Source organism: Petaurus breviceps, unplaced genomic scaffold (assembly GCF_028583685.1).
Source record: "Petaurus breviceps papuanus isolate PSGF00001 unplaced genomic scaffold, PetGlider_PUasm1.0 174, whole genome shotgun sequence".
Taxonomy (NCBI): Eukaryota; Metazoa; Chordata; class Mammalia; order Diprotodontia; family Petauridae; genus Petaurus; species Petaurus breviceps.
This window is the reverse complement of record NW_027185761.1, coordinates 58,583,717-58,610,313: the sequence shown is the minus strand read 5'-3', so window position 1 is coordinate 58,610,313 and position 26,597 is coordinate 58,583,717. Positions and strand designations below refer to the sequence as shown.

The following is a 26,597-nucleotide window of genomic DNA, read 5'->3' as shown; positions in this document are numbered from 1 at the left end:
ACATATTTCAAGCAAGTATTAAGGCAAACTATGCTGATATCCTAGAATCCCAGAGGGTAAAATAAAAATTGAAAAGAATCCACTGATAACCTCCTGAAAGAGATCCCAAAATGAAAACTCCAATGAATATGAGAGCCAAATTCCAGATGTCCCAGGTCAAGAAAAAAATACTGCAAGCAGCCAGAAAGAAACAATTAAAATATCATGGAGCCACAGTCAGGATTACACAAAATTTGGCAGCTTCCACATTAAAGGATTAGAGGGTTTGGAATATTATATTCTGGAAGGCAAAGGAGGTAGAATTACTGAAAATCACCTACCCAGCAAAATTGGGTGTATTCCTTCTTCAGGGGAAAAAAATGAACATTCAGTGACACAGAAGACTTTCAAACATTCCTGATGCAAACAGCAAAGATGAACAGAAAATCTGATTTTCAAATACAAGACTGAAGAGAAGCATAAAAAAGTAATCAAGAAAGAAAAAACATAAAGGAATCAATAAGGTTAAACTATTTACATCCTTACACTGGAAGATGATACTTTTAACTCTTAATAAGAACTATATCTCTATTGTGGCAGTGAAAAAGAGTGTACATAAACAGAGGGTGAGGGTATAAGTTGACTTATGGGATAATATCCAAAAAAAGCCAAATTAAGGGATGGAAAATATGATTGCAGTAGGAGAAGAAGAAGGAAAAGGTTAGAATGGGGTAAAATATCTCACATTAAGAGGTATGAAAGACCTATTACAATGGTGGGAAAGATGAGATATGGGCATCACTTGAACATCACTCTCATCAGAACTGGCTCAAAGAGGGAATTACATACACATTAGTTAGGTAAAGAAATCTATTTTACTCTCTCTAAGGAAGTAGGAGGGGAGGGGGGAAATAGAAGGAGGACTGAGAGAAGGGAGGGCAGATTGGGAGAGGTGGTGGTCAGAAGCAAAACACTGGTGAGGAGGGACAGGATAACAGAGAAAGGAAAGAGGGAAGGAGGTAGAGAGAGGAGAGAAGGAGGGAGGGAGATAAGGATAAACAGAGGAAAAACAGGATGGAGGAAAATAGACAGTAATCCTAACTGTGAATGTGAATGGTATGAATTCACCCATAAAAAGGAAATGGACAGCAGATATGGATTAGAAACCAGAATCCTACAATATGCTGCTTCAAAGAAACACTTCTCACATAAAAAATACACAGAGTAAAGGTAAGGGACAGATAGAATCAAATATGCTTCAGCTGAAGTAGTAAAAAAAAGCAGGGATAGCAATTATTATCTCAAATAAAGCAAAAGCAAAAACAGATCTAATTAAAAGAAATTTTAAAATTACATCTTCTTAAAAGGCATTATAGACAATGAAGTAATATCAATACCACACACATGCATAAATACTAAATATATAAACAAATGGTATAGCATCCAAATTTTCAAAGAAGAAGCTAAGTAAGTTACAGGAAGAAACAGGGAGTAAAACTTTATTAGTGGGGGACCCCAACTTTCCTTTCTCAGCTAGATAAACCTAACCATTAAATAAAAAATAATTTAGGGAGAGGGATAGTATTTTGGAAGAATTAGATATACTACATCTTTACAATCCCTATTTTGTATATATCCTACACATACTTATATATGTATATGTTCTCTCTCCTAATAGAATATAAACTACTTGAGTTATTTTTTATATCCAGATGGTACAGTAGATATTACTGGAATCAGGAAGACCTGAGTTCACATCTGATCCTCAGACATTTAGTAAGCTGTGTGACCCTGGGCAAGTCACTTCATAGTCTTCCTCAGTTTCCTCCTCTGTAAAATGATGATAATAACACCTCCTTCACCAGGTTGTTGTGAGGATCAAATGAGAATGTTTATAGAGCACTTAGCATGGTGCTAACATATAGTTAACATATAGTTAACATAGCCTAACATATACTTAAGTGCTATATAAATGTTGGTTGTTATTATTGTTATTAGCTATTATATCCCTAGCACCTAGCACTGTGCCCGGCACATGGTCAACACTTCATAAATGTTGGTTCATTAATTGATTGATGACATGAATTAATGTATAATCAGCCTCGCAACACTGGCTAAAACTAGACTCTGATGCATTTTATATGCTAAACAGAAGCAAGCTGAAGGCACTGCAGTGTCTTGAGCAAGTATGACTAGAGCTTGGGAGAGAAACTAAGACTGGCGATGTACATTAGGGAGTCGTATGCATAGGGATGATGAGTAAATCTCCTGGAGCTGAGAGTTCCAAATCAGTAAAAACATACAGACAAAAGAAAAGGGCAAGCCCCCTGACTAGGAGTTGAAATATGGATGACAAACAAGCAAAGATGACTGACAAGTCATTATCTAGGTGCCAGAAAGTGGGAGGAGAGATTTCTGTGAAAGTCTTGAGGACAGAAGGGGAAGATCTGGAACATCCTCGGGGGGAATGGGATGAAGAATCAAATTAGGAGGAGGACAAAAGATTTTCTTGCTGCATTGAAGGCCCAGATGAGATAATATATAAATGTATGGTGGACCCAGATGACTTGGTTGTACAATTTCTGTCAAATCTATTTGGTGGTACATAAGAGCAAGCAGAAGAGAAGGAAGATAGGAGTAATCCAAGGTTCAGTTTTCTTCAAACATGGGCAGCAATAAGACATGGGGACAAAGGGATTCAAGAATAGTGGACTGTGCAGAACTGAACAAATTAAGTTTATGATCAAGATTGGGAAGGGTGTGAATAAAGCACTGGCCCTGGAATCAGGAAGACCTAAGTTCAAATCCAACCTCAGACTCCTGACACACTTACTAGTTGTGTGACCTTGGCCAAGTCACTTAACCCCAATTGCCTTGGCTTCTTCCCTTAAAAAAAAAAGATTGGAAAGGGTAAAAAGTGAAGTTGTCCTGGGAGAATATTAAGTATTGGTGGGTCTGGAGGTCCTTGGAAGAATGAAGAACAGGTTATGGTCTGATAAAGGAATTTCAGAGTTTTTGTGGAAGAGGAACTCTTGTAGGTAACAGGAAACAAACAAAGTGACCATTCCTATGTGCTGCTGAGGTGAAGCAGGTCATTGAAGTGGAAGACTTTTAAAGAACTGGGAGTTTACAGAGTTTGAAAGCATATCAACATGTATGCTGAAGTCCCCTAGTACAGGATTTGGGGTATAAAAGAAGACTCTGAACAGACACTAAACATTCTGTGAAAGGCCCTCTTACCAAGAGGCAGTGGGATCTAGACTGGGTAAAATTTGGATAAAATGAACCCCAAAGGAAGAGAGGTTGCTAAGTATTGGAAGGAGAGGGAGAGTCTGGAAGTAAGAGTGTGGATCAACAAGTATTCTGACTGTAGGATATGGAGGGATAAAGTTGGTGGCCATGGATTCAGTCCATTTGGAGGAAGCCAAAACTCTCTGAGGGTCAAAGGAATAAGGAGCACATGAAGTAGAAAGCTAAAATGAAAGGAAATGTGTTAAATATGGAATGGAAATTCTAGACAGCATAATGAAAGAAGTAAAACTCAAGGCGCATAGGGGATAGGGGAGGGATAGGCATGAACAAACAGAAGTGGGAGTTGAGGAGGGAAGTGACTCTTTAGGCAGGCTGCAGTTCATCATGGTGGAGGTAGAGATGGAAGGAGATGGTGTGACTTTATTTCAATGTATACATCTAGACAAACTAATCTATTTGCTGTTCCCTGTACACAGCATTCCAATCCCACCTCCTTTCTCCATCACTTTTCATGAACTGTAGTCCAGACTTGGAATGGTCTCCCTCCTCAACTTCCCCTCTTGGAGTGCCTATCTCAAGGGTCAGTGAAAATGCCACCTGATTCAAATGCTGATCCTTACCATTTATATGGGCACATCATGTAGATATTAGTTCTTGAAATAAGAGGCACTAAGAGGGTTGGACTAGATGAACTCTGAGGTCTCAGCCCTAAATTGATACTATTTTATGAATAAAACATAATAGCAACCCTCACAGAACTTAAAGTGTTTTGTGAAGAAAAGGATATAAGTAACTATAACACAAGACAGAATTCCAAAGTACAAAACACAATGGGAGTTCAGCAAGACAGAGATTACTTTCAGCTTGGAAATATGTATGTATTTTAGATGTGTGTGTATATGTAAATATATGTGTGTATGTATGAGGGTGGTCTCCCATTAACAAGAACTTAAAGTAAAAAAATATAGATTTTTAGAAATTTTATTAAAGAAAATTTAATTCTAAAACAGGTGGAAAGACCAAACGATGAAACATTTTAAAGACAGTTATCCGAAGAAAATGAAAAAAATAACTAGGAAGAGAACGGGAAAAATAAACTCCCTGAGAGCCTGAAATAAGGCTTTTTTTCAAAAACGAAAAGAATGAGTTAATTATGCTGCAAATTAAGGGACTTCCCATCCTGAAAGTTCATATCAGGCGACACTCAGGAGATAGACTGAATCTAACCAACCTTCCAGAAGAAATCTGTACAGAGCAAGATTTCTATAGGATAGTGCCCTAGGCAGAAAAAAAGACCACGGGAGGCAAACAAGGAAAGTTAAGAGTGATCCAATTATTACTCTTCCCTCAATGAATCCTTTGTTAAAAGTGTGGTCCCAAAAGAAGAACTATGAGAGGATATATTCCCCCAATCTTTTTAAGAGACAGAGGGTCCATGGGTGGGGAACACTATATGTAACATCAGATTTTTTTAATGTAATGATCAGTTTTGTTGTATTTTTTAAACAAAGTCTTTGTTATAGGGGATGGCTGAGAGGTGGGAGTGAATAAGTAAAGGCATATGGGGGATATCTAAGTGATATAAACCAAAAGATATCAATAAAAATCTATTTTTTAAAAACAATTTTCTATGGTGTCCAACAAGAAATGACAGGACAGAAACCAAAGTAAAAAAGAAAGAACAAAGAATGATTGAAAATATTGCCATACAGTCATGATCATTTCTACTAGCTGCCTTTCCATGTTCATTTTATGTTAACATGGAAGCATGGAACATATTAACATGGAAACATGGAACATTCCCAATTGGTAGAGACTTTTGGGAAATCTGAAGGAAAGGTAATTAATGGAATGCTATCAGAGTGTGATAATTGGCTCATATACATATCCTGAACAGTTTTTCAATGATTTTGGTTTTTATAGAGAAAATATGAATAGGTCATTTATAAGAAAAGTATACAAATAAAAATTAAAACTCCTTTGGGGTTAGCTTTATGACACTCAGACTTGCAAAAGCTAAAAAATATGGGAACATATTTGTTGAAGGGACTGTGGGAAGACAGATATACTAAATGCATTGTTTGTTGATGGAACTATGAAGATGACTAACTGTTCTGGATGTCAATTTGGAATTGGGCAAGAAAAATTACTAAAGCATCTATAACCTTTTGACCCAGTCATCCAACTACTGGGCATATGCCCTAAGGAAGTCAAAGACAAAGAAAGTCCAACAAAGACTAAAACATTCATAGGCATACTCTATGGCAGCAATTAACAGAACCACAACAGGTGCCCATCAACTGGGAAGGGACTAAAAAAAAGAAAACTGTTGTATTAAATATAATAGAATATCAGTGTGTAACAAAAAAGAGCCCTATGAGAAATTCTGAAGAAACACGGGCCTTATATTCACTGCATGTAGATTAAAATAATTTCAACAAAAGGAACAACAAGCAGAACCACAACTACAAAGCCATTAATCGGCAAGACTGCTAAGGACCCAGAGGCAGATAATGAGGCCCATGTCCCTCCTCCTCTGGGCAAAAGGTCAGGAAGGGCTGCAAGGGCCAAGGGCTGCAGACACACTGTCTGTGCCACCATCACGGTATCCCTATTTAACTAGTTTCCTTTGTTACAAGAGAAGAGTTATCCTGAAAGGGATAATGAGGTAGGCATATCCAGAAATAACCACAATCTACAACACACGTGCTTTTGTTTTTTAAGAAAGGAAGATCATCTAGAAAAAGGAAAATTGTTAGTATTCTACCAAACAATGAGAATTAACAGTGACTTATATTTATAAATAAAATGGATACGTAAAAACACGTTCCTACTGAGGCACCAACCTAGAAACCAGCCCCTTTCTGGCACCTAAGCTTCAGCAACTTTAGCCATTCCTCATGTAACAACACAAGACATACATTTCCCTCAACATACTTTCGCGATTTTGTCACATTTATCTTCAATAAACCTTGATCACTCTCCCTACCTTAAGAGATTTTAATCTATTTAAGGGAAAGACCCATTTAATCACCACTCTGTAGCATGCAGTTAGGCATCCTGGAGAAAAATGATACTTCTTCAATGACTAAATTTTAGAATTTGTCCATTTAAAAGGTGTTACAGCTACAGGTTAATAAATTTATCTCTTAAATTAATTTGAGGGTTGGAGAAAGTTATTTTTAACTTTTTTAAAATCAGGAAATATTTTATTAAGAGCCAAAAATAAAATTTGTAGGTGTTGATATTGTTACTATTATTACTATTATTTACCTTCTATTTGAGGAAACCTAAATTAAAATATCTGTAGTTGCTTCCAATAAAAAGTGTTATAGTGTTTACAAAAGGTTTTAATATGTAACACATACTAGCACTGAAACCAAACACTTTGTTAAGGTTTTTTTTTTTAAGCAATCGGTTAAATAACTTGCTCAAGGTTACATGGCCAGTTATTTTTGTGTGGGTGCCGAGTATCTGAGGCCAGAACCGATCCCAGGTCTCCTGACTCTGGGGCCGATGCTCTTACTCACTGCGCCACCTGGCCGCCCCGTGTTAAGGATTCTTAAACAAAACTATGAGATGTGTCACTCAATGGCATCTCCAAGCTTTTCTATGTACATCACTACCATTCTCCCCTTAAGCTTACTTAGAAGCTTCACATCATTGGCATTCTAATTAAGGATTAAACCATGACCCTGCTCATTTCATTAGGTTATTTCGGGAGGGGCTATAGCCCAAATAAAACCACCATCTGGTGGCCAGCCTCCAATGCCGAGGTTCTCCTTACATATATTTCAATAAATACATGAACTTATTTATTACTGTACTAAAAATTGGCTCATTTTAAATATTCAATCAATAAAAATCAAGTCCACTTTGAAAAAACTTTAAACAGTCTTACCTTAGATATGTGCCATATATGAAGAATAGTGTCATCATTAGTCCATTTAAAACAAAAATCACAGTAATATAAAAGCAAGCAGGGTCTCCCAATCCTTTAAAAACAGCACAATACTGAGTAGTTAATAAACACCCACAAAATCAACCAATTAAAATTATTTATTAAATGTCTATGATATACTGCATTGAGGATTAAAGTACCAAAAATGAAACCATCCCTCCTCCCAAGGAGCTTACACTCCATTAAGACAGAAAAGTATACATAAAACATACATAGCATTAATATAAAGTTAATAATTATACATGTACATACAAACACACAAAGCATTTAAACACAAGGCACTATGGGAGGAACGACTCTAGCAGTTTGAGGGGAAGGGGGAAGGAATCAGGAAAGAATGCATGCGGAAGCCTGCATTTGTGCCCCATTTTAAAGAAAGAGGGGCTTTTTGAGACCAAGATAATGGGGGAGTGCACAGGGACCAAGACGGGAGGTGGCATGTCATGAGCAAGGAACAGAGTAAAAAGCCCATATGGCAGAATTGAAAGGATGAGGCTGGGGTCATGCTGGCCAGGGCTTTAAAAGCTAAACAGAGGTCGTCATTTCTTACCCTAGGAAGTTACTGAAACTGAACAGGGGAGTTGTCTGGTTAGATGTGCACTGAAGGAAGATGACTTTGGATGATGTATGAAATGGAATGCAATGGTGAGAGACCTGAAGCAGAAAACGCTAACAGGAGAGGCGGGAGCTGGGTGAAGTGAGGGAAAGGCTGGAAGTAAGAGACAGTGGGAACACAGAAATGGCACAAACTGGCAACTGACTGGATCATAAGCTCCTTGTGGGGATGATACTGAGATTATAAACCTGAGACACTGGAAATACAGATGGTGGTGGTGCCTTCAAGAGAAAAGAGAACATCTAGAAGAAAGAAAGGCTAATGGGGAAAGACAGTGAATTCCATTTTGGACATGGCTGAATTTAACGGGGACATTCAGTTTGAAATATGAAATAGGTGACTGATGACATGGGATGAAAATAGAGAGAGTAACAAACAAATATATATAGTTCTGGCAGCCATCTGAATAGCAATGCTAGTGAAACCATGGGATCTGATGAGGTTGTCAAGAGAAAGAGTATCTGAAAGACAAAAAAGGAGACTCATGACAAAATGTTGAACACCACCCACAAATGAGGAATGGTATGAATGATGAGCCAGCAAAGATCCTGAGAAGAATTTTTAACAAGTAGGATGTTAATCAAAGAAAGTATCAGGAAACCCTTGCTAGAAAATAGTATTTAGGAGAAAAAGATGGTCAACAGTGTCATATGCAGCTGATAGCTGAAAAGGTTTAAGAATGAGAAAAGACCATCAAATTTGGCTATTAAGAGATCACTGGTAACTTTGGAGAGTAAAGCTAACAAAACCACTATACCCAGCATCTTCAGCGTTCTGAAATAACTCATCAATTTGCTAGAAATATTTACTAGCAGGATAGTTTTTCCTCCATACTCATGCTAGTCTTGAAATAGAAAATGTGACCATAAATGAAACTAAAAATTTTAATGCCAGAAAATATGACTATAAAGTAGTGAAACTAAATTTTCTAATGGCATGACATAAATAAGTGTCCTTTCTACTATCAAAGTGGAAGGCTATGATGAACTCATTGTTTCCATAGTTTAAAATATTTTTTCACACTCCTCCTTTGCAACTGCCTTCAAAGCCGGCTTACCAGGCATATCCAAAAAATAGTCTCATTATTTTATAATCACACCAGAGTACTCAACAAGTATTATACAGTCTAGCTAAGATACTATGCTAGGTATCAAGGACACAAAAATGAAATATTCTCTTCCATCAAGGAACTTATATTTTACTGAGAAGATCAATATGAACACAGTTAATATAATACAGGGCAGAGAGTGAAAGGTCTAAAAATAGCTGAAACAAAAGAATCTCCAGAAAATGTGCTGAGGACAAAGATGCTAACACTCGGGAGCTTCGTAGCAGACCTCACAGGACAAGGGCTATGTGCACAAGCTGAGGCTTGAAGGAACATCAGGATTCAGAGAAGATGAAGATGAAGTGGGACTCACTCCACCCCAATCCTGTTCAAACACAGGAAGAGGCAAAGAGACAAAAGTAAGTTTGACCGGCACACAGGGGAAAGCTGGGTGAAGTAAGACTGGAGATGAAGATTGGCACCAGACTGAGAAGGGCTCTAAATATGATTCTAGTCCAACCAAGCGTCAACAGGGAGCCAAAGATGGTGTCTGAGAAAGAGAGTCACATCTTCACATGCACAAGAGTCACTGATACAGTGGGAAAAAAATCACTGACTTAGCACCAGAAGACCCTGGTTTGAATCCCACCTCTGCCCTTTATGACCTGTGTGACTTTAAACAAGTCACAGAAGCCCTAAGTCCCAGTTTCTTCATCTGTAAAATAAGGAGGTTGGACTAGGTGACCTCTAGCTTTAACCCTTTGTGTCTCAGGAAAAGTCATCTGGCAGCACAGCTCTGGAACAGACATTACTAGTAAAAAAGACCAGTCAGGAGGCTACTCCAGACATCCAGGCAACAAGTGAGGAGACCCTAAATGAGGATGAGAAAGGTATGAATGGAAAGGAGATGGATATTAAAGAACAATGCTCTTCTCAAGGAACAAAAAGAAGGTCTGGAAGAAGCCCAGGTTTGGGAGAGAAACTGATGAGTTCCATTTCCAACAAATTCGGCAGAAGTGCCAATGGCATATGCAGGTAAAGAAGCTCAGCAGAGATCTGGAAATAACAGGACTACAATGTTGTGGATGGAGACTGTGAATATAAATACAATATATCCCAAAAGCCTAGTGAAAACTTCAAATTTCACTATGATTTTGGGACAGCCATATCAGAACAACCTGAGTTCAAATTCAAACTGACATTTACTACTTTGTGTGACCTTGGACAAGTCATCTTGTTTCAGTTTCCGCAGTATAAAACAGGAATATTAACAGCACCTACCTCACAAGACTGTTTTAAGATCAAATGAGCTAAAAATTATAAAGCTCTTAGCACAGTGCCTGGCACACAGTATTACATAAATATTAGCTATTATAATTATTATTGTTGTTGTTACTATTATGTAGTTGAGATTCACCTATAATGGAGATAATAACAGACATGCTGAAGTAGTCATCAGCAACAGAGAAGTGAGGAGAGAGGAGACAAAAAGGAACCCGAGACAGAACCTTGGGATCACCCATGCTAAGAGGGTAGGAGACATATAATGATCTAGGAAAGGCATGTGAGGGGAAGAAAAGCAGGGTAAAAATCAGCAAAGAGTACTGTTAAAGAAATCAGGGGAAAAGAAAATTTCTGGTTGAGTGGTTAGTAGTGTCAAAGCTGTTGAAAACTGACAAAAGGTCATCAGATTTAACAATTAGGAGATAATAATTGACATTCCTATATGTCCCTATAAAGTCTCCAAAGCACTTAACATATATTGTCACATTAGATCATCACAACAACCTTGTGAGACAGTTATTATCTATCATTATCCCATTTCACAGATGAATAAACTGACAGTCCAAGAAAATTAAATAACTTGCCCAGGGTCAAAAAGCTAGCATTACAGGCAGGATCTGAACCCAGAGGTCTTTCTAAGTCCAAGTCTCACACTCTACCACACAAAATCATTGTTATCCTTTGAGAGAGTAGTTTAGGTACAGCGGCAGGTCAAAGTAGTGTACTAAATACCGAGGGCAATGTCACTGCGACATTGTTCCTGACGTTAAAGAGCTCACAGACCAGTAGGGGGACAAGATACGAATCCAGGTGGCTCTGTAAGCATAAGCAAAGACAAGGAAGGAGAGGTGGGAGCACATTCTGTGTTTGTAGGGCAAAGAATAATCCAGCTTGGCCGAGTACAGAGAGAACAGAGGGCAGCACTATAAGATACAGCTGGAAGGGTAGGGAGGTGCCAGGTGGTAGAAGGCTTTGAACCTCAAGCTAAGGAGATAGAAAATTTCATCCATCACAGATTTCTGAGCAGAGTGACATATATACATTACAAGATGATTCTGAAGGAACAAGAAGACTATCAGAGCTGGATGCTACAAAGGTATAAGGACCAAGTTTGACCACGAAGAATCTGAAGAGGTGATGGTCTATGCACATGGAATCCTTCATACAGTGTCAGGCAACTTCTATATGGTGGTTACTTTTACTGAAATGCTTTTCCCTCTCATTCTTTGCTATAGCTTGCTCTCCAGGAGAGAAGAAGGACAACAATGGAAAACATAGGTGATATAAATACAAAATATCAATAAAAATTAATTTTAAAAAATTCATTTGGCCACAATGTGAAATACAGATCCCAGAAGAAAGACAGTACAGGCACAGAGAAGATGGGATTGCAATATCGAAGCAGGTCATTAGACAGGCCTGTCCTAAGGGTGTAAACCTCAGATTAGAGAAGGATCAAGGAAGCAGCTTTAAAAGAGTTGCCCGCAGAGTCAGGAAGTCCCACCCCTGACACTCTGGCTACCTGACCATGGATGAGTCCCTAAATGTCTCAGTCCCCCCCCCCCCAGAAACACTATACCATGGAAAGCACAAATATGAACTAAAGTAAATAAAGAGACAGGAGCAGGTGAGTCACTAACAGGTGGTGAGAAGTATAAGAAAAAGAAGGGCTTGAAGAGCCTCAAATAATCCCAAGGGATGAACAGAGCATATTAAGTGAATGGTAGAAACACAAACAGAGAAAGGGTAGTCAGAAGACTGAGCAAGGCCAGGATGGGCTAAGGGAACTTAAGCTATCAGTGGGACACAGAAGTTGCAAGGAGACGTCAGTTTAGAATCATCCATCTGGTACCTTTTTCAGAGAGGGAAGGATGACTAAATACTTGTTGACATCTATGTAATGTTTTACAGTTTACAAAGTGCTTTACATAAACATGCTCATTTGGAGCTCACAACTCTATGAAGTAGGCCACACAGCCATTATTTCCCTTATTATACATATTTTAAAAAGAATGAGGTGCTGCTATCTGACAGAACTTGCCAAGCTCATTGAGTCAGTCACTGCTTTAGTCAAAACCAAGGCCCAGGTCTTGTGATGATCCACGGGGCTTTTGCACACATTACTACCTTTAGGGCAGGGACTATGGACCCTTCTCAGAATAATGTTTTATTTGTCTAAAATACATAGGCTACAAAGGGAACAAATCTTATTGAAAACAAAGATGCTATGGGTGTTTTTCTTTTTTTCATCTAAGTTCATGGACTTCCTAATATCTAACAAGAAATCCACAGAACCAGGCAAAGAAGCCGTGGTGTAGAGAAAGCAGACAAGAGAACCAAAGAGAGAGCCTTGGGAAGTACTGATATTAAGAAAATGGGAAAATAAGGAAGAACCAGTAAAGGAGTCAGACAAGGAACAGTTTAGAAGTGGGAAGTAAACATCCCTATTTCTGACAAGAGTACCATCACTCTTCTCTTCACTCTAGTTTGCAACACTAAAACCCACCCTGATTCCTCACTGCCCCTGCGTCTTCATGACCAGTCAGTTATCAGGTATGGCTGAGTCTCTCACCAGGACATCTCTAGTATACGCCCCTTCTTCACATTCACACACCCTAGTTCAAGCTTTCCAGCTGGCCTCTCTTCAACCTCTCCCCATCCTGTCCATCGACCACACAGCTACCAAACTGCCATTCCAAAAACAGAGGCCTAACCAAGCCACTCTCATGGTCAACAAGCTTTGGTGGTTCCCAATGGCCTCTACAACTGAAAATAAACTTCTTGTGCAAAGAACTTCACAATCTGGCTTCAGCAACTCTTCCAAGAATTACTGCACATTCTACCCTGCCACAAATCAACACTGCAGCCAAACTGGCCTACTGGTTGTTCCTCCTACAGAATATTCCCTTTCCTATCTCTGGGTTTTGTAATAACTCCTCTTTCTTGTTTCCCTCAAAGCTCAATTCAAGGGCCATGTCTTACATGAGGCCTTCCCAACCTTACTGATGCCATCACCCTTCCACCTTGAAACAGCTTTGCATTTACCTTGTAAGAGTTTGGAGAATGTGTGTGTGTGTGTGTGTGTGTGTGTGCACATGTGCATTATTTCCCCAGAGAGAATGTATTGTTGAAATAAATATGAATTTGCTTTTGTCTTTTTAACCCCAGAGCTAAGCAAAGTTCTCAGTAAATAGATGTTTAATAAATGCTTGCTGATCAACTGACTTCCAAAACTGAGGAAAGAAAGTATTACTGAAGTAAAAAGGGGCCTACATTTGCAAAAAAAAAAAAAATAAGGAAAATGACTTTTAAAAGGTCAGTGGAATGAATAGTAATAGAGTCTCTAGAAGAATATAGGGAAATTTGCCACTGCAATGCCATCAGAAGAGTGTAGTGAGGACCCAGGGAAACCATATGTTCCTGACTTTTCAAGTGGTCAGAGTAGAGACAATGAGCATTTAGGGGCCAGTAACCACTCAATTATGGCAGTGAGTCAAGTCAGGTCTGGTCTGACGTGAGTCCATTTTTTAAAAAGAAGATTGCCAAGGTTCAGAGAATGGATGAGGAGATTTCCAACACCTAATTTTAAAAAAAAGAATGTGACTCAGGAGAGATGAGAATTTCCCAGGAATTAAATTTTCAAGAGTCAATATACAAGAAATAATTTCAATGAAAAGGCAAAGAGGGAGTTGCTTAAAGAGACCTATATGTCTCCATAAAGAGATCATCAACCAGCTAGCATTTTCTTTACAAGATATGTGCAAAATAAAAACAATGCAGTCAAAATTAGAAGGAAAGCAGGAAACTGGGGGGAAATTTTATAGTAAGTTTCTCTGATAAAGGACTTATTTCTCAAATATACATGGAACTAAGCCAAATGTATAAAAAATAAGGGCCATTTCTCAACTGATAAATGGTCAAAGGATATGAACAGTTAATTTTCAGAGGATGAAATCAAAGCTATCTATAGTCACATGAAAATGCCCTAAATCACTAATAATTAGGGAGAAATAAAAATTAAAACAACTCTGAGGTACCACCTCACATCCAAAAGATTAGCTAACATGATAGAAAAGGAAAATGACAAAAGCTGGTAGGGATGTGGAAAAAGAGGGACACTAATGCACTGTTGGTGGTGTTGGGAACTGGTCCAAACACTGTGGAAAACAAGTTGGAATGATGACCATTCTACAGGGCTAAAATACTGTGCATATACTTTGACTCAGTGATACTACTACTAGGTCTGTAACCCAAAGAGATTAAAGAGAAAGAAAAAAGACCTATATATAAAAATATTTATAGCAGCTCTTTTAATGGTGACAAAGAACTGAGGGGATGCCTGTCAACTAGAGAATGGCTGATCAAGTTGTTGTAAATGATTGTTATGGAATGCTATTGTATAAGAAATGACAAACAAGAATGGTTTCAGAAAACCTTGGGAAGATTTACATGAACTAATGCATGACGAAATGAGCAGAAGGAGAACACTGTACACCATAAATGTTTGTACAAACAGAAATATTGTACAAGAGTAATACTATGAAAGACTTAGTTGCTCTTATCAAAACAATGATCCAAGATAATTCCAAAGGACCCATGATGAAAAATGCTATCAAACTCTAGAGACAAAACTGATAAACTCTGAGAGCAGACTGAAGTACACTTTAACTTTATCTTTCTTGGGTTTTGTGGGGGGTTTGCAACATGGCTAATATGGAAATGTTTCACACAACTTCACATTCATAATTAATATGATACTGCTTGCCTTCTCAATGGGTGGGGGAGGAAGACGAGAGGGAGAGAATTTAGAAACTAAAAAACAAATTTAACAAAATAAAATATATTTTTTTAAAAATAAAGGCTATATGCAAAAGATGGAAGAGTAATTGAAAGTTAATATAATACAGAAGCATGGTCCTACAGGAATAATGCCTGTAAAGCCCAGAATGGCATGAGGCTGATGATGGAAGCTTGGAGCAAAAACAGCTTCTAAAAAACTCTGTCAGGGGCAAGAGGGAGGCAAAAAGCCATGGGGCTCATAGTGGATGGGGTCATGATTGATGATGATGATGATGATAATGGAGAAGGAGTGAATGGCTCAATTCTTATTCTATATTCTCCTCTCTAGGGAAACTAATCTTTGGACAAGGAAAGAAGGAAAGAAAACTGCTAACGGAATAGAAATTTTAAAAAAGCAAAGGAACAGTAACAGCATCAAGATTCATATTCAATGAGCTTAAGACGATAACTTGGACTAATTACATCCTAAGTGACAGAAATAACTGGCAAATGTGATTACTGGATCATTTCTGATGATTCTTGGAAGTTCTTAACAAGGAGAAAAATGTAGCAGAACAGGAGGAGGGGAAATGCTATTCCAATTAAAAAAATAGTAATAAGAGGCCAGATAGGGTCTACAAATTACAGGCCAATGACTTTGACTTGGATACCTTATAAAATCCTTGTTGTTGTTAAGTCAATTCAATTATGTTCAACTATTCCTGACCTCCTTTTGGGGTTTTCTTGGCATAGATACTGGAACAGTTTGACATTTCCTTTTCTAGCTCATTTTACAGATTAAAACAGAGTTAAGTGACTTTCCCAGGGTAACACAGCTAGTGTCTGAGGCCAGATTTAATCTCAGGAAGAAGAATCTTCCTGACTTCAAGCCCAGTGTTCTGCCCACTGCACCACCTGGCTGCCCCTAGAACACACCATTACAAAGTTGTTGTTTTTTAAACATTTCAAAAAGAAAGCTAAAATTCATAATACCTCCATCAAGAATAGGTCATGACACACTACCATTTCCTTTTCTAAGAGAACAAGTAAACTATGACAAAGACATTCATATTCTCATTGCAGACATGATGGATTGACGTGGAATAGATGAAAACATAATTAAGTCACCTTGAGACTGGCTGAATGACCAGACCCAGAGAATAGTGTCAAACTGAAGGATGGTTTCTTAAAGGGTAGAATGGGTCAGAGATCTGTCTTTGACCTTTTGCTGTTCAATAATCAATGATTTAGGTGATTCTAGTCAAGGCACATCTGTCAACTTTTAGAGGATATGAAGCTGGGATGGAAAGCGAATAAGCTGCATGACAGAAATCAGGATCTCTTTTGAGAGGCTAGACTAAGGAGCTAAACTGAATAAAATGAAATTAATAAGGATAATTTTAAAGTTCTATTTTTAGATTCAAAAATTCAACTTCACAAATACAGGTTAGCTACCCAACACCTCCTGTGGTGGGGAGGCGGGGGGAGAGTGGCCTAGAAGAGTCAACAGAGCATCCAAAAAAGTTACTACTATCCTAAGCTACATTAAGACAAAGTGTGCAGAACAAGGGAGGGAATAATTTCACTGAATCATATGCTGATTAGAACATATGTAGAATACTGTGTTCAGTTACGGACACATTTTAAGAAGGGAAGAAATACTAGAGTAGGGCCAGAAGACAGGGACCAGAATGGTCAGAAGACTCTACAGATCATGCCAAGAGAAGATCAGCTGGAGCAAGTGGAGATATTTATCCTGAAGAAAAGACTAAGGAGGGATACCAAAAAAGACATCTTTAAGTATCTGTAAAAGACTCATGTGCAAGAGGGGCTAGATCTGTTCTTCTTGGCCCTTGGAGATGGCGCAGAGAAAGATTTAGATACGATGCTGGGGAAAGCTTCCTAATAACTGGAGTTCTCTAAAAGTGGAATGGAATTACTCGTACAAGGAAAGGCTGATTGACACTTACTAAAAATGTTTTTGAGGGGATTCTTGGACATGTATAGTTTGAATGTGATAACCTCTGAGCTCCCCTCCAACACTTAGATTTTCTGATGTGTAAACAGAAGTTCTAACCTCTCTGATGTACAATAAATCGGTCACACTAATTTAAAATCAAAACTCATAAATATTAATAATATTCATGAGAACAAAATATTATCTTAGACAAGACTTGCCTTCACAGCTTTCGACTGGATTAAGCCCTTGTCCTCTGGAAACATTCCAGCACACCTTTGTTTGAATGCCAGTGAGGTCCATTGTTCCAGTGTACAGGCGGTACCAGAAGGCTATGATTACCTATGAGGGAGAAAAAGAGTGGAGATACCCAAGGGCAGGATATTCTACCTTATAAATATCCTCTTCTCAAAGCAGTATTTTATGATGTTTTAAACATTTTAAATGTTGTCCTTAGATATGGGAGGAGAATTTCACTCAGAATTTCATAGCAGAGTGAAAAGAACATTGGACTTGGAATCAGATGGCCTTGGTTCCAACCCTGGCTCTATTTGTTACTAACATGTGACTACAGGCAAGTCTCTCGAAGTCTCAATTTTCTCTTCAGTTAAATGGAGATAACAGTAATTGTACTACCCACCTCATAGGATTGTTGAAAAAGGAAACACTTTGTAAACTATTAAGCGCCTTACAAAACCAGAGAGATAATTATAATTATTATTTTCAAGAGATGATCTATATCCTTCCTAAAATGGGATAAATGACATCAACCTCAAGCTAACCAGGCCTATTCTGATGCTTCATCATGGGACAGATATGACCATGGGTTCTTGCTTTGCTGACAGCAGATGATCCCTGGCTGGTCTTATGGGTTAAAAAAGTTTCAATAATTGGCCCAGAAACTCAGCGTCAATCTTGTGAGATCCAGTATAGTTCAAGTACAATGAAATTTATCTCCAAAAGGTTCACCACCAGGTGATGAAATTTTCATTATAGCAACTCATGAAACACAGAGGAGCTACAATATGTGCAGGTAGAGGGAAAAGCCCAACTGATGAGAATCAAAGACATCTGAAAGTATAAAAGGATAAGGAGCAGTAGATACAAATTCACAATGAAGATAATATATAAGGCAAGATATTGTTATTATTAATAAAACATCAGAATCGGGGGGGGCAGTTTGTGACTTCACATTTGGGGCCTCTGTTCCAAAAAAAAAAATGGTTTTTGATCTTCATGCAAAAAAAGTAGCTCTATCCATACACAAATCTGCATGTTCTAAATATTGAATCTGAGAGTCGATTATTTTTTTTGAGAGTCCATACGTTAAAATGCTTATTAATCAAAGCTTAAGTAGTTAGAACCTTTAATCAATAAAGCATGGGAGGTAAGGTTTTCTCAAGATAAATTTAGGGCAAATAAAGTTCTAAAGAGTGAAGGCCACTCAGCTTTATCCTCCAAATGTGTCGCTGTTGACTCTGCAGTCAGCTCTCCTCAGCTGCTGTCAAACACTGCTGCAAGTACCTATCTCTCTTGAACATCACTATCAATCTGATGAATATTAAGGGAGGTATCTGCTAACCTCTATGAACAGTTAGGAAGCAGTGTGTGAAATAGTGGTAGAGAGAGGTCTTAAGACTCAGAAAGACCCAGGTCCAAGTCTGCCTCTGACACACAATAAACTTGTGATCAACGGCAAATGGACTAAACCACTCAAGTGTCCCAAAACAGCTGCCAAACTCCAAAAGTTAGAGAAAAGTTGCTGATGTGTATCAATGGATGGGCTTTCCATAACAGAAGTTCCCTACTGCAATTAAATCACACCCAGACAGGCCTCCAAAATATAAAAAATAAAAAGCTTGAAATCCCCAGAGCTTGAAAGGTTAGGCCTGTTACTAGTAGCTAAAGCATAAGCTAGTATTTTTACCCTTTATGGGGAAAAGGTAAAAAAAAAATTGAAATCTCCATTTTCTGGCCACCAGAGGACACTATTAAACTACTTTTGTTTTGCTTTTGTTTTGTTTTGTTTTCCTTTCAAGCTACACTGAATTGTCTCAACATGAACAGCCCTGTGTTTCTCACTCTCTACCTTCTAATAGCTGAGATTTTCCTTTCCTGTAAGTTTATAAAATCAGAGCTATGTAGAAGTTCCAATGAAGACAGACAAGATCAGTCTTCTTCACTAGCAGAAAAGGCTACAGGTTATAATTACAGAAATCAAAGCCTGGGCCTCCAAAACTTCCTTCATTCACTGGCTACTGTCTCAAACACAATAGGCTGGAGTTCCATCCCTTAGCTTAAGGCAAATATATACACATATATAATACACATACATATGTGCATATTTAAACTTGTACCAGTTTGTGTGTGTATATATATATATGTATGTGTATAAACATACATACATACACACATATAGATACATGCACACAGACTAATTTTTCTGGTACATAACTTTTTAAGTTTCTGTCAGTAAACGGTAAAACTTTAAAAGTAAATTTAAATGTTGGTTATTTACAACTGAGTATAATATCAGAACTAAAGTTTCACATCCTCTGCTTCATCCTGGAGATGCTGAGTTCTAGAAGGCAACAGAGGAGTGTAAGCTCTCAGCATTTCTACCCAGCTTAAAAGACTTCCAGTGTAGGTCTGATTAAAGACGAGCTGTCTGCTAGCTAGTGCCTTGCCTCTGAGATTACCCTCTAACTATTCTGACCACAGATATCTTGTCTACACTTCATTATTCACATGTTGTCTCCCCTGTCAGGATTCAAGTAGGGATTAAACTAAATGGCTGCTCAAGTTTCTTCCACAGCTAAGATTCTATGATTTAAACAGAGCATATACCGACTGGAATGCCCGTCTCTTGTTCCTCCCTCTTCCACATTAATATTGCTCCAAGAAATATTTAAGGTGATTGATGGAGACCACGTGAGGACGAGGGGCAGAGATAGAAGGGCAGTAAGGCCTATGAAAGAGAACGGCAACAACCAGAGAGACAGCGGTAGTAGTCTATTTTTGCCCTCATTTTCCACTGACCAAAAAGCATCCAAGGACTCCACAAAGACAGGAGAGCCTAGCCTAGAAAACTAGGAACCTGGCGACTCTTCTATGAAGGAGGAAAAGGGAAAAAAGGAAAAAGGCACTATCACTCACACTGACATCATCCCACCTTTGAGTGGCAGAGATGAGCAGACCAAGGCGGGCCTGGCGAGAAAGGGACTCCAGAGGTTCTCTCATACTTGGGATTGTAAGTGACTTCGGACATATATACACACCTTAAGAACTAATATCAATTTAGTCCATGATTCTTGTTTTGCTCCCCTCATTTTTAATAAAACTTTGCTTTGTAATGTTGGGGTGTAGGTCTCAGTATACTGGGGGAGAAAACATACAGACTTTCCCCAATTTCTAGGATGGCATTCATGGACCAGGAGAGGATCTTTAGTCATGAAAGGATCTTTAATGCAAGCATTAGCCTGTAATTAAAACTCTTTGGCAAGACATTCTCAGCCATCTATTACCTGATTCACCTCCCCCAGCTCTCCCTAAATCCTACGCTAGACTCTACTTCAGACAAGCTAATTACCCAGCATCACCTGCCCTCCTCTCCCTTAGTATGCCACACTTATGAGCACCTTAGGTTTCTGTGGATGTTCTCCCCCACTGACTGCTGTGCCCCTTCTCCTGAGATCTTCACCACTTCTTTGGCTCCCTAAAGGTCGAAATTCACACTTCCTTCAGATCCCAGTTTAAGGCTTACTTTGTCCTCCCCCTGCCCATATTCTCTATTCTTTAGTAATTATGTAGACAGCATCACATTATTTTGTATGGATTTATATTGTTTATTACATAGTAGTTATTCTCTAGCTCATTTATGAAAGATGTTAAAAGAAATTCTTAAGATTAACTCCCAGCATAATTCTTCAATGGACATTCTCTCAAGTATAAATACTCACTCCTATAATCTGGATCACAACCCGTGTTTTTTCACCCCCATGGGCCTCTTGTGCATGCTCTCCTAAGAAATCCTTCACAAGGAGCAGACTGACACACTTGAGGCCACTTTCTGGATTCCTCATCTTTAAAGGGGATACCAATGGCACCCTTGAGCTGTCTATCCACTGCTCATCCCTGGTTATCACTACATGACTGGCCCGTCTCTTTCTTAGACACACATCTCTGACGATACTAGAAACCACTTTTTCTGAAAAACCCTTCACTGGTAATATCTTGCAGCCCACTTCTGCCTACCACACACCTCCCCCCATAAAGTATTCCATACATTAAAGTTATATAGGATGACCAAACTAACACTGATACTAAAAACACAAAGGTCATTAAAAGAACTGAACAATTTTCCAAGAACAATATCTTATTTTTACACATATGTACTTTTTAATACACAATATATACATACACCAATGGATCAGCTTTATAGGTTGCCCATTAAATGGCTGATCTTGGCCTGCTGCGGCCATGTGATTCTCCCTGGGTATTCTGAGCAATTATGGAGCTCATGGGGAGGCTCTGCAATCAGCATAATGTAAGAGGCCACCTGGGGTCTGTTTGATCTACAGGGAAGCACTCTTCTGGGCTGACTCTGTGTTAACCATCTTCCATTGTAGACATCTGGTAAACAGGCATCTCTGTTTTGTGCCTACCTTGATATTAATAATCAGAAGAAATCAGAGCAAAGATTCCCTATTACATTCTTAAGGAATTTTGTATGATTTTAACATATGAATGACATGCCTTGTTGGGAGACTTTTACTAGTCAAAAATATACATAATGGTATCTTTTATTTTCAGAACCTTTAAGTAAATTGTGTGCTGATATAACTTACTTAGAATCAGAATACTGATTGAGACAATCAGTCTATCTCTTTCTCAAACAAGAAGGTCCAATGTCCTTGATATGTGTAAGGATTATCTTGTATTTTTTTTCCTCTGCCACTTCATGAGGCTTTCAGAGATAATATGGCTAATAATCTTTCATGATCTTCTTCTGACTTTCCAAATAAAGTTATACCAAATTTCTGTAAGATCCTATCTAGTGGCAGAAGGAATTTGTAGGTCCTTCTGGTTTCCTTGTTGTGGTAACTGACTTAAATTCATGACATTTCTTTAGGAAATGGTGATGGTCTGTTCCTTAATATATTTCCCATTTTTCAGAGTCAACAGTTTATTTAAATAAGTTGGCCTGGAGATGTCTCCATTGTGCACCCCATCCTCTAACCTTTACTCTTTCTTCTTACACTGAATCACAGGAAAAGTTCTGTGACACATCCAAACAAAGCATTGTACAACTAGAGAAGCTACTGCAGTGTGTGCATTGACACAGTGAGTTTACTTTGCAAATGAACCTTCTCCGTATCCCTTACAGATTAGACTTTAAGAGTCTCAAAAACAAAATCTGTTCCTCATTTTTTTTTCTATCCCTCTTAGCATCTTACCAGTTGTGATCACATGACAGAAATTAACAAATGCTCATTTGCTGAATGAATGAATTTCATTCCTAGAACTGTTCAGGGATACAGCCCTTTTAAGGTCAGCTTAAGGCCTGGTCCTATTCCTTCCTTCATCATCTATAAGAAAAATGAAGTTTCTTAAATAAGGACAGGAAAAAGCACCAAGAACATGGGAGGATCATCTTCAGGTAACATAATTCTCCACAGAGAACTAAAAAGAAATTTAGGCAACTCCTTAATTAGGCTTGGAGACAGGATTTTGAGTACAGGGGCATATCAGTCTCTAACTCCTAATTCTACCAACAAATATTAACAAACAATTTTGGTTTTCATCTTTTCTGGAATCGCAGATTGCAACAAGAAGACATGCTCCTTAGACTAAGTAGCTCTGAATTTTTGCCCATCGTAGGAACATGGCTGCTTCCTTCTATTATCAGTCACAATTCTTCTACGACCATTTATTTTCTCCCTCCAGGTGCTTTCTCAGCAAACCCCTCCTTGCCCTGATAGTTGGATCCCTCCCTTTAGCAACTGGATAGACTCACTGTCCCAGACAACTGGCTCTGTTATTGCTAAGGTCACTTTGCCTAGTTTCCAGATCAATTTTCCGTGCTTCTTCAGGGACCCAACCTCCCTACAGAATTTTCCAAGGGCTATAGCTAATAATCATTAAGTGCAATTTGTCCAGTATCACTCCATTCACTTGACACCTAATTTTATGAAGAGAATTACTATGCAAACTGGATTTCCTTTTCTCAAAATCACTCACCTCTGGATAAAGATGAAAGCGTTTCACTGCGTTAATTACAAGAGGAAATTCAGTAAGTCTATCATTCATAGTCATCCACAGTCCTCTCAAAAATGAAGGTGCTTCTATCATGGTCTTGAAGTAGGAATAGTAAAGTCCCTAAAATAGACACACAGTTTTATTAAAATATGGAAATGACCATTTCATTCTACATGTAATTCCTTCTAATTTTTTTTCTTTTAAATAGACAAAAAAACTACCCCTGACTAGTATTTAATTTTATAACCTTCTCTCCATAGTAATGAACTTAAATATTCAAACATTTGTCAAACTTTTTAAGCTTGTTCCAAAAAATATAAAGAAAACACTCTAAAATAGTTTTAGAAAAATCCCCTTCTTTGAATATGAAACACAACAGATTGTAACTGATTTTTTCCTATCTATGCCTAGTTTTGCTGACCTTTTTTCCTCTTTTTAATTTCTGTGGTATAAGTGACGGCTCTCTGATAATGGGAGAAAATGGGGAATGTTGACATAAAAATAAAATAAATCAATGTATATTTTTTTGAATTTAGAGCCTATTTACCATATTATGAAGAGGTTGGGGGAGAAAGCTGATAAAAAAAATGGCATGCCAAAACATCCTAATTTTACGAGATATAAAAATCTTATTAGCTAGCTGTCTTATACCATCAAACAGGCAAGAAAAAAATTCTAGACACTACTCAATCAGAGTGTCATACTAGGAATTAACAACCTCAGGTCAAGCCCTGGATCTGTCATTTCCTGGTGTCATAACCTCAGGAGAAGCCAATTCACTTGTCTGAGCCTCAGTCTCCACATCTTAAAATGAGAAGATGTGAAGGATGATCACTAAGGTCCTTTACTCTCTAACATTCTGTGTAAAATTTTTTCCAAGCACCATAAGGGGCAGGACCATTCAGAAGACCATTCAGGCATCCTTACAGCCAGTTCCATTCTTTGTCTTTTTCAATTTAAACAAGTGTCAAATAGTCTTCTAAGTATAACTATACCTGTGTTCCAATATGAAAAGAAAATAAATGAAAATGGTTTTCCCCTTTGAATCCAAAAGAGAGTGTTCTAATCATCTTCCTAGACTTGCAGAAGAGGATTAGGCTTGTTATAATGTTGTATATTTTAGGGGGAAAAAGAAAACCTGTGTATTGATATTCAATTAAAAATCCCTCACGCCCAATTCCTTTTCTTCAAGAAGCTTCAGAGGCTCACTACTGCTTACAGCATCAAATACAAATGTCTGGCACTGTGAAAGTCCTTCACAATCTAGCTCCCACTGACTAATCTCAAGACTGATTTCACATTAGTAACTCCGCCCCATCCCACACTAGAAGGCCAACTTGCTCTTCCCCAGGAGAAACATCTAGGTCTTCATACAAGCTGTTCCCCTGTGCCTGCCATGCTCTGCTGCTCCCTACAAAGTTCAGCTCAATTGGCACCTTGAAGAAGAGGCCTTTCCGGGGTGGCCAGGTGGCACAGCAAGTAAGAGCACCAGCTCCAGTGTCAGGATGACATGTGGATCGAATCCGGGCTCAGACACTTATTACCCACCCAGAAACACCTGGCCGTGTAACCTTGAGCAAGTTACTTAACCCCAATTGCTTAAAAAAGAGAGGCCTTTCCTAATTGCCCTAACTGTCAATGCTCCTCTAACCTCACTTCTCATAATTAATTTGTACTGTCTTGTGTGGGTATAAGTCAAATTCACACAGGTGACTTTAAGTTACTCTCAGGCAAAGATTTGTCTTGTTTCTGTCTTCCTAGCACAGCACTTTACACACTGTAGACACTGACTAAATGGAATTGAACTGAATTTATAAAACATATGAGGTGAAAGGCACCACATTAACACTCTCCATGCTAACAGTACTTTAACTCACATAAACAATATCCTCACACTATCTTTTATGTAAAGAAAACAGAGTGTGCAGAAAGCTCAGATAAAAATATGCCATAGGTGAGGACAGACCTTGCCTTCTGTCTTTCAATGCAGGGCTCTATATACCAGTACACCGGCCTACACTAAAATTTCTGGTGAAATATGACAACATAAGAAATGTGATACTGAGCTAAATCAATATTTCATTTATCTTAGTATTCTACTCTAACAATGAAAAGGATTCCAGGTCTTTTAAGATGACATAGTCATCTCCTTCCATATGCAAATTCAAAAGGACTGTTTTACTTTAATTATTTTCCATCAGAAATATATTTCCAATGTTATAATGGCAGTTAATAGAGAAATGACTTGATTTGTAGAAATAAGCTTTACAAATCATTTTTCAGTCACACTATTCCATAAAATGGCATGCAATTGTGGATTTCAACTCACATAAAATTTACATAAATGAATATTAAAGGCTGTGTAGCCTACACTTGTAAATTAATTTTAAGGTAGAAGTCATTACCCTCTGGATATTATCATTGGAGTGTTCATTCATTTTTACTTACCACTAAACTGGTTAACATAACTTGAATTAGAAATGTGTATCAGATAAGGAGAGGAACTGAGACCAAGGAAAGGGTGAAGGCCACCAAAATCTTTTAGGGAATGATAGCCCTAAGCTACGATTTTGTCAAAGAATAAATTTTACCATCAAATCATTTTAGTGCTCGTTAAGCGTCTAGGTTAATAGACCAACTATTTAAAAAATCATAAAACAATTTTTTTAGAACGGCCTAACCATTTCAGTGCGAAAAGTCATCTCCCTTTCCAAGGTTGAGAGGTGGGAAAAATGGCGATCGTTTTCAAAAAGAGTTGTTAAATGAACCCTGAAAAAAAAAAATGAAGGATCACATGCAAGAATAAGAAACAAGATTGAAAATTAGTACGGAAAAAAAATCTAGTCATATATGCACAAAAATAAGAAGATTCAAATCTGATAAGAGAAAGCGAAGAGTTCATAAGAGAAATTTTGAAATCCTTGTAATTAGGTATAAATTAAATTTCGGTTCTCTGGTTTTAAAAAGTGTCAAAATTAAATCCCTAAAACATAATTTTAAAATAATATATCACGTCTCAAAAAATTAAGTGAATAGAACTATATCTCAGGAAAAGAGTATTTCATTGACATAACAAAAAAAAATTTAAAGAAGGCACTCTAAAGGAAAATCTGAAATAAAGATATGCAAACTACACGTACATATAATACATATATATTCACATACACTTCCAGATACAGCAGGCAGTACTAAAATAGAGAGAACAGATTCATTCTAACAAACTTGAATGTTAAACAGAGCTCCATGCAGCCAACTTCATTTTCAGTACCTGCCATTTAAAACAGTAGATATGCTTCAGTGGGATGCCAGATCTCAACTTAAGTCTCATCAGCTTCCCACAGAAGTCTTGGTGATGGAATTAGGAAAGAAATTCTTTTCTCTCTCATTGCTACAGCTAGAAATGCCACAGTGGACTAGGTAAAGACCAAAGGAATAGGATTGTGATGGGGGAAAGCCAACTCTA

At 38.0% G+C, this 26,597-nt stretch overlaps 1 protein-coding gene across 1 annotated transcript in view; it reads right to left on the bottom strand.

The window, feature by feature from the left end:
• Nucleotides 1–26,597, bottom strand: part of LOC138158498 (probable C-mannosyltransferase DPY19L2) — a 162,735-nt gene that overhangs the window by 110,228 nt on the left and 25,910 nt on the right. The window contains exons 3-6 of the mRNA XM_069084566.1: nucleotides 25,816–25,903; nucleotides 23,117–23,254; nucleotides 17,098–17,218; nucleotides 7,133–7,226 (exon numbers count right to left, since the gene is read on the bottom strand). Coding sequence (XP_068940667.1) covers nucleotides 7,133–7,226; nucleotides 17,098–17,218; nucleotides 23,117–23,254; nucleotides 25,816–25,903 — 441 coding nt within the window. The remainder of the gene's footprint in view (nucleotides 1–7,132; nucleotides 7,227–17,097; nucleotides 17,219–23,116; nucleotides 23,255–25,815; nucleotides 25,904–26,597) is intronic.